Source organism: Myripristis murdjan, chromosome 12, assembly GCF_902150065.1.
Source record: "Myripristis murdjan chromosome 12, fMyrMur1.1, whole genome shotgun sequence".
NCBI lineage: Eukaryota > Metazoa > Chordata > Actinopteri > Holocentriformes > Holocentridae > Myripristis > Myripristis murdjan.
Genome location: NC_043991.1, coordinates 22729141 through 22741023, shown reverse-complemented (window position 1 = coordinate 22741023; position 11883 = coordinate 22729141). Strand labels below are relative to the sequence as shown.

The 11883-nt window shown below is 39.2% G+C and overlaps 1 protein-coding gene across 1 annotated transcript; it reads right to left on the bottom strand.

The window, feature by feature from the left end:
• Positions 1–10533: 10533 nt before the first annotated feature.
• On the bottom strand, positions 10534–11511 carry LOC115368858 (myosin light chain 4). Its single transcript, XM_030065249.1, has one exon. The coding sequence runs from the start codon at positions 11436–11438 to the stop codon at positions 10830–10832; it is 609 nt and encodes a 202-aa protein (XP_029921109.1). The 5' UTR covers positions 11439–11511; the 3' UTR covers positions 10534–10829.
• Between the last annotated feature and the right edge of the window lie 372 nt (positions 11512–11883).

The window sequence follows — 11883 nt, the reverse complement described above, 5'->3', positions numbered from 1 at the left end:
TATAGCAATTACAAAAACTTTACTGGCAAGTTGTATAACAGAGCAATTGCACAGATATGTATCAACAACACAGGAAGAAAGCATGCATGCTGAGATAAAGTAAAGCTGTGTGCATTAGTGAAGAGAATGGAGTACTGAAATAATGACTGTGTGGTCTTTTTTTGAGACATCTCTCCCTCCCTTCCCAACCTCTAAGAGGCGAGGGCAGCCTGGCCAAGTATTGAAGCCTTTCTGTAAAGGATGATCTCCCCTTTTTTGCACTATCTATGTGGATGTTGAATAAAATTCAGTAAAATTGTTTATTATCACATAAAGACCTTGTCTTTTGTACTCTCAAACTGTAATGCAAGTAAACAATATATATTTATTTACATTTAACTGTCAAAAAATTATAATATATTCTATTTTGTATTCTACTTGCATATCAGTAGCTGAAATAGTTGAGATTATCCCTCAGTTCCTCCCTCCAGTCCTCTGAGAGCCCAGGTCAGACAGGCCAGGTGTTGAAGCCTTGCTGCAAAAGGCCTTTAGCACCACCAGCAGGCCAAACTGTCAGCACTGCAGAAGAAGATCTCAAAATCTATTTGGTGGATCGCCATGAAATTCGGTGACAGTCATGTCACTTAGGTTGAAACATGTCAGTTTTGGTGACCCCATTTTGGTGACACCATGACATTTATTCTGGCGCCGCCAGCATATGACAGTTTTAATCTTGTACATGACATATCTCCAAAATCTATTTGGTGAATCGCAATTGTGAATAAGTACAATTTGGTGACAACAGTTATGTTGGCTAGAGGATGAAATCTGTCCATTTTGGTGGTTGTTACACCCCTGTCTAGGAGCTGGGGAGGGCAACATAAGTAGTAGTCAGTAGCCCTCAACACACTAGCTGTTGCAAAAACTTGAAGCATGTTTTCATTTATAGCTGTAAGCATTTTTGGAGTTTAGATGAAGTCTAGGCTTGAGGATAAACCACGTCCAAAATAATAATAAAAAGGAACTATTGCCAAAACAACTATTTAAACTTACTGAAAAAGAAATCAACAAAGACAAAGACAAATCCTCACGCATTTTACACTACTTTACAATATTCACAAAAATGTTCAACATGAATTCACTAGACTTACCTGACTAGCAACATACACCAATGTGGGACAAAAAGGCACAGGTGTAATATTACTCAAATGACAAGTAACAAGGGTTTGCTTTGCTGACTCCAGCTAATCAGATGGCTCACACAAACATCCTTTTTATACACAGAACACTCACCAGCAGCAGAGGCAGACACAAAAACCCTGGGAATATTAAGGCATACTATAAGGCCCTAACAGTGGCCCTATGACCATCCATCTAGCACCATCAAAAGGTCAAACTGTATATAGCACAATAATATTTCAAAAAGCTTTTGCATTGCCATGAAATTTGGTGACAACATTCATGTTGGCTTGAGGATGAAACCTGGCAATTAACTGACACCATGACCTTCCCTCTAGTGCCACCAGCAGGCCCAGCAGGGCATCTGCGTTAAAATAACATGCTTACTGAATTGTCAATTTATTAACCTAGAATTCTAATGGGCCACAGTCATGCATACAACAGATGATACCTGAACACTAAACAAATTAAGAAATTGTCACATGTAGCAATTCACAAGGGTAACAGTTGGGCAAGCACAGTTTTTTGACTTATGTAAGTCATAATTGGAACTGGCTACACGTGCATTTCAGAGGTTAATACACAATACACAGGATTGTGATAACAGTAATAAGTTTCAATAAACAGGATTATAGAGTGTGCTGAGGTCAAGAGATGGAAATGAGGTCCAACAGTCTGAGCTTTTCAGTGGCTGCAGCAGTGATCAGTTGTGTGTAAGCTCCAGACTGGAACAGCTCAAGCATTGGCTTCTTTGTGCCGGATAATACATTTTTAATAAAATCTCCACAAACTATGATGGCTTCATGATCCGCGGATCTCTATAGCATCTAAGAGCTGTGGTAAGTTTGGCAGGAATGAGCCAACACTGTCCTCTGGAGGTCTGTCCACAGCAGCATTCAGGGCTTAAACCATAAACTCAGGATGAGGTACTGTCTGGAGGTATTGCTTTTTATGGGTCCTACTAATTACTCAAAAGTATCTAAAAATTCCCCAATTGCTCATACCCAAATGTACCCCTGTTTTTGTGTGTGTGTGTGTGTGTGTGTGTGTGTGTGTGTGTGTGTGTGTGTGTGTGTGTGTGTGTGTGTGTGTGTGAATATTTGATTTTAGATTTTTCAAGAGAATATGGAAAATCAAACAATACAGATCCACTTCCCTACCCATCCCTCATAAACACTGCACAGTGTGGGAAAAAAAATAAAATAAAATAAATGGAGAAAGTGCATCGGTGAATTGATAAGTGGAAAAATAATGCAGGTGGTAATGAGGCTGTATAAGCTGGATATGTTAACACACCATAGGGCAGGAGACATACCAAGTTTGTTCAGAGAAGCACCAGCGGTAACCAGTGCTGATTACACTGTGGTGTTGGCACTTTCTTCATACAGTCCACGTAAGGCTGCCAAATCTCCAAGAAGCCACCGTACCTGTTTCTGAGACTGCATGTAGTCTTCTCCGGAGGAACACGGAGGGGAATCAGACTTGCATGCCGTTGAAATACACTTTCTGGCAACAAAGTGCTAATACTACAAATTTTATTCAGGACTTACTTCTACTACAGAATAAAAAAGATAATCTACCCAGTAGCAGAAGCCATACAGTCAGCAACCTTGCAGGTGGCCACAACACTTGAACATTTGAAATGAGCCAAGTGCAAACACAAGTTACAAGCCAGCAAAAATAAAGTACAAAGCACACAGAATCTTACAAACTACTCTCAGACAAATGGAAAACTACTGACTACAGGAGGTTATTAAAATTCAAACAGTTCTACTGAATTTCCTCCATACAGGACATTCAGGTTTACCTTGTAGTGACCTTGATTTAAATTTTGCTGGTGCTGAGGTCAAAATAACAGTTTTCAGCCATGCACTGAAATGTGCCTGTGTGCATTTTTATCTATACCGTTTACCCAAAATTTTGATTGCAAAGGGATCAACACTCTGCCCATCAGCATTTATGTGCAGCATATAAATATATCATCCTGTCTTCTTTTAACAGCATTATTCTATATAGGTCATACAAACCTTGCTTTATACATACTTTATACATACAAGGTAAGAACAGAATCACTTTTTTTTCATTACAAAATTGCAGCTTTACTGCTGACTTAATAATTTCAGAAACAGAGTAGGGTAAAAAAAAAAAAAAAAAAAAAAAAAAAAAAAGCTACATGTGCTAAAGAGGTGATATCTGCTTGTTACCCTATCTTTCAATCTGCCACAGCTGCTGCATCAACTGATGGGTTAATGAGGGGCACACACGTCTTGTCCTATTTCCTGCAATCAGCTCACTCAGACATTTTGACAGGAGGCAATTATGGATGGGAAATACTGAGAAGGCTACAAAATCCTTAGACACACATATACACAGACACATCTTTTTGGAGGGTCAAAACTGCATAAATGATAAGGCTCAGTGCACCTGATTGGTTTAAACTTTTGGAATTAAGCTTGGCATGGGGAGACTGGGCCATTTCAACACCTCAAACATTTTTAGATGTCAGCACTGTAGTCTGTTGAAGATTTGAGGTTGTGAATAGATGACTGCCCAGGATTTTTGTTGTTGCATTCACTGTTGCATTCATATGTGCAAAAATGATGCCATCAATGTGAATCCAACCATCCCTTAGATACAACAGAGCTCTCACTCCTTCAACTGTTCCAAGTCACGTGTGCCATTATTCACTTTGTTTTTGGAAACGGCAAGACCTGATTAATTCTCCCTCCATGGAGAGAAGTGCGGCAACTTCAGCAGGCTGGTGCGCCGATATTGTTTGAACTGCACTACAGGGGAGAGCAAATGGAAAACAATTAAGGGTAGCCTGTCTCGCCTCTGACTGAGGTAGAAGTTGGGGTCATGAAAACATTCTGTCCGTGCATCTTGTTGAGTGGTTAAGTGACAGGGCAGTCACAAACAATGCTGGCCACTCATATATCAACCAAATACTTTATTCAAACCACCTCATGCCCTCCCAGCACGGTGATATTAAATTTAATGAGATTCAGAAATGCAGAGCAGACATGTGAACACCCAGTATACTGGCATCTTAGTATGATCAGTTTAATACATGAGTCAAAAGTCACAAGCTAACAGTCAACCTCAGTGTTTTTTTTTGTTTGTTTGTTTGTTTTGTTTTTTTGGTTGGATATAATGAAGAATAGTAGGTATGGCATGGTGAATGTGATCATTATTGCATAAATGATTTTACATCTTAATAGTTGCTGTAGGTATCCTGAATAGTGTGTCATTTTTCTTTAATATGGCTTTGTGTACATAGAATATACATATGCATGCACATGACTATTGTTTTTGTATTTCTATTTTTCAAGAAGCAGATACATATAATTTCAAATGTTCCTCTGCAAAGTTTGCAAAACTTTTAAGCAAATAAGCTTTTTTTTCTTTAAATGAAGGGCTTGACAAAGAAACAAAAAAAGAGCCAGACTAATCCACAGATAACTGTTTCCTGACAAGAAACTGATTTAAACCCATAAAGTGCCTTCTAATCTGCCCTTCCACCCCGGGCAATCCATCATGATTGGCAGTGTGTGTTTAGCGGTAACAACACAAACATTCAATCTGACTGTTGAGGCCCCCATAAGGCATTACATTTCCCACCAGTGAGACAACTAGAAAGACAAACCCTGTGATTACAGGTATGCCAGTGGTTCAGCTTGGCAGGATGCTGCTCCACTGGTGATTCAGGCTCATTAACATCCCAGACACTCAGGTGATTTGCATGCATTGTCAGCCTTTTGAAAACTCTGCACCAAGTGCTGGGACAGCCTGCTACTACTGGGGCCTCACATCTCCTCGCTGTTTGAAGATTTGCACACTAGCAACCCTAATAGTGATGGGGAGCCTTTTGCAGCTCAGATAAGGAGACTGAGGCTGCAGAGGTAATGCTTGTTTTTGTTGTTGATATATGAAACTTCCAGTGTTGCCATGCATATGAAATTGTTTGAATAGACATTAGTGGAGAGCTACAGTGTGACAGCTTTGGCAACAAACAATTCATCAATTCACACACACGCCACAAATTGATCATTGTTACAGCTTATTAACCTGAAATTAATCACTGACTTTATCACTGACATTAAGGTCACAGCATTGTGCAATAAATAAAGGAATTAACTTTTTATTGCATACTTCAGCAAGTGTCATGTATACTCTCTTATTTACTTTTTTTTATTAGAATGAAGAATATACCAAGAACCTAGTGTTCTCAGTATATTCTTAGCATCATTGCTGTGAGCAATGGACATATTGTTCTTCATATTCTTCATTCTGTCAGTGTGCTTGCCACAGGCAAAGCACACTATTGCTGTTACTCAAGACGTTCTCGTCACACTTTATTCTTACACACTTTTTGGCACTGTTGGGCTTTGGGAGATATGTGTCATTTCAACAAATGTTTTTCAACAAATGTCACATTTTATTGTAAATCAATTGCCACAATATTCAAATCTAGCCCTTTTTAAACTCTTAATACTCATTCATAGTTAAGTCTATACACTTAATTTAAATTTTAAACACGTCCAATATTTTAGTACAGTCTCACTTTAATTAAGGTTTTTGATATCTTTTGAGATATTGAGTTTTATGCTTGTTTCATGCTTTATGATGTGATCTAATGGAGCCAAAGTAGAGAGGATGATGTCATCATATGCTGAGCCAGTAACAATGTTGCTGATTTTTCTTCCCCACAAAACTTACATATATTTAAACTTACCTAAGTCCAATTTTAACCCTATCTACACATAATATGCATCAAAATGTTCAGGAGAAATTGCTAACAATTCATGATATAATATTGTTCCACCACAGTTGGATGGTGATGGGGATGGTGGGAACTGCCTAAGGATGGTTGTGTCGGTCCATGCATCTGTTCAAGACTTTACTGTTACCATCTGATGTGCTATAATCCAGAATGAGTCTTCCTATTCATCTTATTTTCAACGGAAATACGAATGCAACCAGTTTACTTCATCACTTATCTTATCACAGTAGGGGGACACTAGGACCCAGGCACAATCTGGCCAATCAAGAACCTGAACCTTTAAGAGGCACAGGTGTGTCAGCTTCATTCCTGCTCCTGTGATCACTCCTGTGCACATGCCAAACCAACTATTTATGTTTTAATTAGGATTATGTGATGGTTAGGATGATACAGGGGTGCAAATGTACCCTTAGATATTAGATTTGCATGTACATATTGACTTTGGTGGATTTTCACTACAGAATGGTTGAATTACAAAATGTGGGGCTGCCAACAATTTATTGTTTCTTTTGTAAAGGGTCATACCAGTCCACGAGTACTGGCAGTGGCAAAGTGTGAGAATTTTTCTTTACTGTGCTTACCTGTGGCTAGACTGTTGCTGTTTATCTTACATTGTTCATTTTGCCTCGTCTTACCTCTTGTGTTTTATGAGTATGGAGTTAATTTAATAATTTTTTTTAGTGCTTTGGCTGGTGTTATCCTCCAGGGGCTCTGGGGGTGGCTGGTGAGTTCATTAATTTGTGGTAATGTTTAGGATTTGCTGTTAGTGACCCTCATTGAAAAAGCCTGTTGTGACATTTTGACCCACAGAGTGTCTGCTTCTGTCAGAGCTTAGCCATGGGGTCACATACAAAAGCTACTACCACACTAATGTGTGGGGATGCTGTGTCCTATAAAGCATGCAGCTAAGTTAATGCTGAAAAAGATAACTTAGTTAGGCTACCTCTATAATTCAACTTTGTGTCCTGGTTATGGTGCTTCCCTCTCATCCACAACCTCTCACTAGCCTCCCTGGCTGCTTTTGATATTGCCTTAACTGCCTCCTTAAAGCTCCTTGAATGACTGCCTAATTGACCCACTGTACTGTAACAGAGCAAACATCGATCTGTCTGCAAATCCTCTATAGCCAACTTCTACAGGCCAGACTCTGGTCTTCCAACCTCACTGCTCCACTCCAGCTGCTACATTATAATACCTGATCTGATCGAGCCATCTGAGCTCACAATTTCCAAGGGAATTATCAGCTGCCTCCCTAAATCCACTACCAATTGCTCATCTTGTCCCATTTGCAGCTGCCCAGCAACATGCATGCCTAAACAAACTCCCCTCCTGGTCTTTTCCCAGTCACGTTCCTGCAATCATCTTCTCTGAGACAAACTTGTTTAACCACCTGACAGGATAGCTATGCTTGAGCACAATGGACAGGCAGAATCTTCGCCTACCCAGTGATTAAGATTTTGGGAAGAAGGCAGCACATCATAGTTTATAGCCATGATGAAATTAATATGGTTTGCTTCCAGCCCCCATACTTCTCTGTAAGCGCTCCAGTTCATCACTGGCCCTGCTCTGCCTGAGACACTGTATTAATGCACCTTGCTGCCTCCTCCTGTCAGTATATTTCATGTACAACTTTTTTTTTTTTTTTTTCTCTTCCCTGATGAAGTTGCTTACACCATAGGGATTGTACTCTTCCCAGACCAAACCCCCACAGCCCTCCTGCGCCTGCCCTATAACATGACCTGCCTCTCCTAGGGTCCATTTCCACAGTGGGTGCTGCATTTCTGTCTGTTGAATCCTTACACTTGTCTCCAGTCTTACCACTGTATTCTTCAACTCTTGTATTGTTCGGAGGACTACTTGTTTGTTTTAAAAATCCCTGAGTTTACAGCGTGATCTTAGATCACAGAACAATAAATAGAACTAGATAGAACATGTTAAGCAGCATTTAAATCAGACAAAGCACCATGACATACAAAAATAAGGTTTTGGAAGAAATCCAATATGGTGGAAAATCAAATATGGCAGACCATGTAGGTTGTATAGGCAAACTACAACCCATAAGGGTCTATAATAAGAAGAATAAACAGAAAAAAACATAGGATGTGCAATAGGGTGTCTATGCACCCTATTGCACTTGAATAGAAATGCATGCATGTCAAAAAGCATTGTCAATTAATATTGTTAAAAGACAATAGATCTGCTAAAATTTTTCAATCATGTTTTCAGAGGAGCTCATGCCATGCTAATGGGAGTAACAAACATCCCTACCCAGTTTTCCGGTCTATTCAGATGTATTTTATGATTAACAGTATTAAAAACTGCTCTTAGATCCAATAGCACCAGGGCTGATAGTTTGCTGAACAGTATTCAGATGAATGTCATGAAGTCTCTTTATGAGGGCGGTCTGTGAAGCCGGACTGAAACTTATGCAAGCAACCTTTTACACTGAAGAAGTTCAGTTAGATATAAACAAATCTTCTCAATAAAGCAAAGGTGTGAAATAGGTCAATCACTTCATTTCATTCACTATTTTCAGTACATCCATTGCTAAGCAACATTTTTTATAAAAAAAGAAACTGCTAGGCAGAGTGTCAAAACAGCAGGTGGGAGTTTTACAGTTGACAGTACTGAGTATTGACATCCTGACCAAATTATCTCTGTATGGTGGCAGCGGTGGTCTGTTTAATCATCTGACGGGGAGGTATTTATGTTCAATATGATGATTTTTTTTTTTTTTTTTTTTTTTTTTTTTTTTTTTTGTCGCTGAAAAAAAAAGTCACTACACGAACTGGCAGATGCACAGGAATGTTCCTATTGATGTTACAGAAAAAAGTATTTTCTAGCATTTTTTATAACAAGGTTGTAAATAGAAGCCTTCCTTTAAAGCAAACCTCCACCCTGTCACCTTGTAATATCTAAATACATGTTATTTTGTCTCCAGTTTATAATAATATCCAGAAGAGTTAGCAAAATCCATCATAATTGGGGGTGTTTAGTGGAGAAACTGCATCCCCCTGCTGTTGGAATATCAGGAATACCTTTCACTGCACAGCTTATTCAGCTCCTCCCTGTTAAACTGTAAAATAAGATATGACAAAATGTGAAGACTTTATGAAGACTAATATGAAGATAAATTTTAAAAAATGTTGCTAGTTTTTTTTTTTTTTTTTTTAATTTTGCAATTTTTTTTTTTGGAGGGGGGGTTGCAAAACACAGCTCAGTCAGTGTACATATATATATATATATATATATATATATATATATATATATATATATATATACATATATATGCGTTTATAGGCTTGGTGCAGTAGATTTATACTATACTAGATTTATATTTATATAGATTTATGATCTTGTTAAAAATACATATATCAATGTTGGTTTATTACACATGCCAGTGCTATTTTACTATTGAATAACATGTTTGTTAATATTAATTAATTATTAATATTAGTATTATATAAACATTATATGTTTACATTAGCAATTTTCCAAGGTTATCATGGTTGGGTATGTGATTTACAAAGCTTCAGCCAAGCATCGGTTATGTTATGTGGAATAAGTGTTAGTAGCCAATGTAATCATTTTATAAGGATTGCTGAATTTGTATATTTCATGTGAAAATGTAAATACTGTGATATATTAGAGAAAACTTATCCAGCCAAATTATCACTATTGAATTCTAAGTTTTTGATCAGATTATGCAGATTTCTGTATATTATGTATGATTTCTGTGACAAGAAGGGCAGCAATGTTCTTAGAAGTGAGCTTGCGATTTAGACTTGTGCACTTTGAATGTCACAACAGCATTTTGTAAGCTGAGGTAAGGATTTTGCAAACCATCTTGGCTCTTTGCCTTTGGAGTTTTGCACATTGGACTTATGTGGCAAAAACTGGGATGCAGCAATAAAACCATAAAAGTAACTGAGTTGCTATGCGATGTACACTGAACCTGATCATGCCCCCTGTGAAGGAGCAGTTTGCATTTATATAAAATTTGTGTTCTGGCAAGCCAGCACAAATTGTTCTGGAATGGAGATGAGACAGCCAGTCTTTAGGGCATGGGCCTGATAGTTGACAAGAGGGACTGCGGGACTGTGTGTGTGGGTGTGTGGCAGATACCAGAGTTCCCAGAATATGGCTGTATTTCTTGATCGACAGCAGCTGCCCCTCAACCGCAGAAACAAGTAAACTCATTCACCACCTCCCATTGGAACCATTCATCCTGCACTGCATCTTCAGGGCAATGCATATACAGCAGTATTTTCCTTGTTAAATTGAGCCTGCACTGTTTTTAGATGGAACCGGTTGCCATTTATTTTTTCTGCCTCAATACTTTCCCCTGGTGATGTGTTAGGTTGAATAGCCATAAAAGCAATTTAATCAACAGGCCTGCATTAATGCGTTATCATTTTTCCTTCAACTGAAATATTTGTGTATGATGAATATATGAATAAAACTGGACAGAAAGTGGTGCTATTAATATTACAATTGTTTTAAGGTACAATTCTGTTTAACCTTTTTTATGGAAATAAGGTGTAACATCATACAAGTGCTGTACAATGACAAATAACATTCAGTGAGGCAGTTTGAAATTTTATTTCCTTTATTTATGGATGTTTCTTTATGGATGTCTGATATATCATTGACATTTCATTATATCTCACAGTGTTTCAGTGCGCATTATTCATTCAAAGAAACCATTCATAGATCTTATGATTAACATTTTTTTCTCCATTTATCTGTCATCTGCTGCTTTTGACTGCCAAAATCTTGTAATGCTCTAAGTCAGATGCTCACCTTGCTAACAGGACAAAGCTTAAGTAAGGATCCACAAAGTGGAGAAAATGAGTAATACTCTCAGTCCTTTGGTTAACTGCCCCATTCACCCAGAGAGAATGTGCTTGACAAAAGAGGCATAGTTGATGCATCCGTTGGCGTCCTCCTGCCCAGCCATCAGTCTGTCCACCTCGTCTTCTGTCATCCTCTCTCCCAGGGTGGCCAGCACATGACGTAGCTCTGCTCCCATGATGGTACCATTGCCCTCCTTGTCAAAAACCCTGAGCCCCTCCACAAAATCCTCAAAGTTGCCTTGGTCTTTTGCACGGGAGATATGTTGCAACATTGGCAAGAAGGTCTCAAAGTCCACCAGTTTAGTGCTCATGTCCTCAGGCCGTGGCTTGCCAAGTACTTTCAGCACATCTGCATTGGTCGGGTTCTGGCCCAGAGCTCGCATCACATCTCCACACTGGGCATATGTGATCTTCATTTCCCCAGTGGGTGTGCGGTCAAAAAGGGTGAAGGCCTCCTTAAACTCCTCTATCTGGTCATTGGTGTACTCAAGAGTGATCTTTTTGGGGTCGAACTCCGGTTCCTTGGGTACCTCAGGCTGGGGCTCTGGGGTTGGAGCTGGCTTGGCAGCTGGAGCAGCATCCTTCTTGGGCTCCGGCTTTTTGGGCTCTGGTTTCTTTGGTTCAACCTTCTTGGGTGCCATACTGTTAAAGGTTTCGGATGTAAACCAGCAGTTGTGTGCTTTCTGAGAAACAAGCAAGTGTATGGAGAGACTGGATGTGATTCTTAATCACACACAGCCACGACCTCCTCTAAAGCTTTTATATATGTGTAGTCGAGGGACAGGGGATGAAGCCAGATAAACCATGTCTACCGGCACGCTATAAAAGGAAGAAACCTGAAATAGATTCTCCTGTGAGTGATGTCACCATTAAGTATTGTTCTCAGCTGCTATCATGTAGCCGACAGGGCTATTTACTGTCATTAGTGAGGGTCCAGTTGCATTAGGCCAAAAATGTTCTGTCTCACTCTTGGACAAAGGGATCAGAGCACAGCCAATGTGTGAGCAGATGAGGGAGAGTGACCAAAATAGCTTGGTTTGCTGGGAGCCTGGGAATTAGTGCACTCAGGAACATTACTTTCATTCA

Coding starts and splice junctions, on each gene's coding strand:
- LOC115368858 (XM_030065249.1), bottom strand. CDS start 11,438: ATGGCACCCAAGAAGGTTGAACCAAAGAAACCAGAGCCCAAAAAGCCG.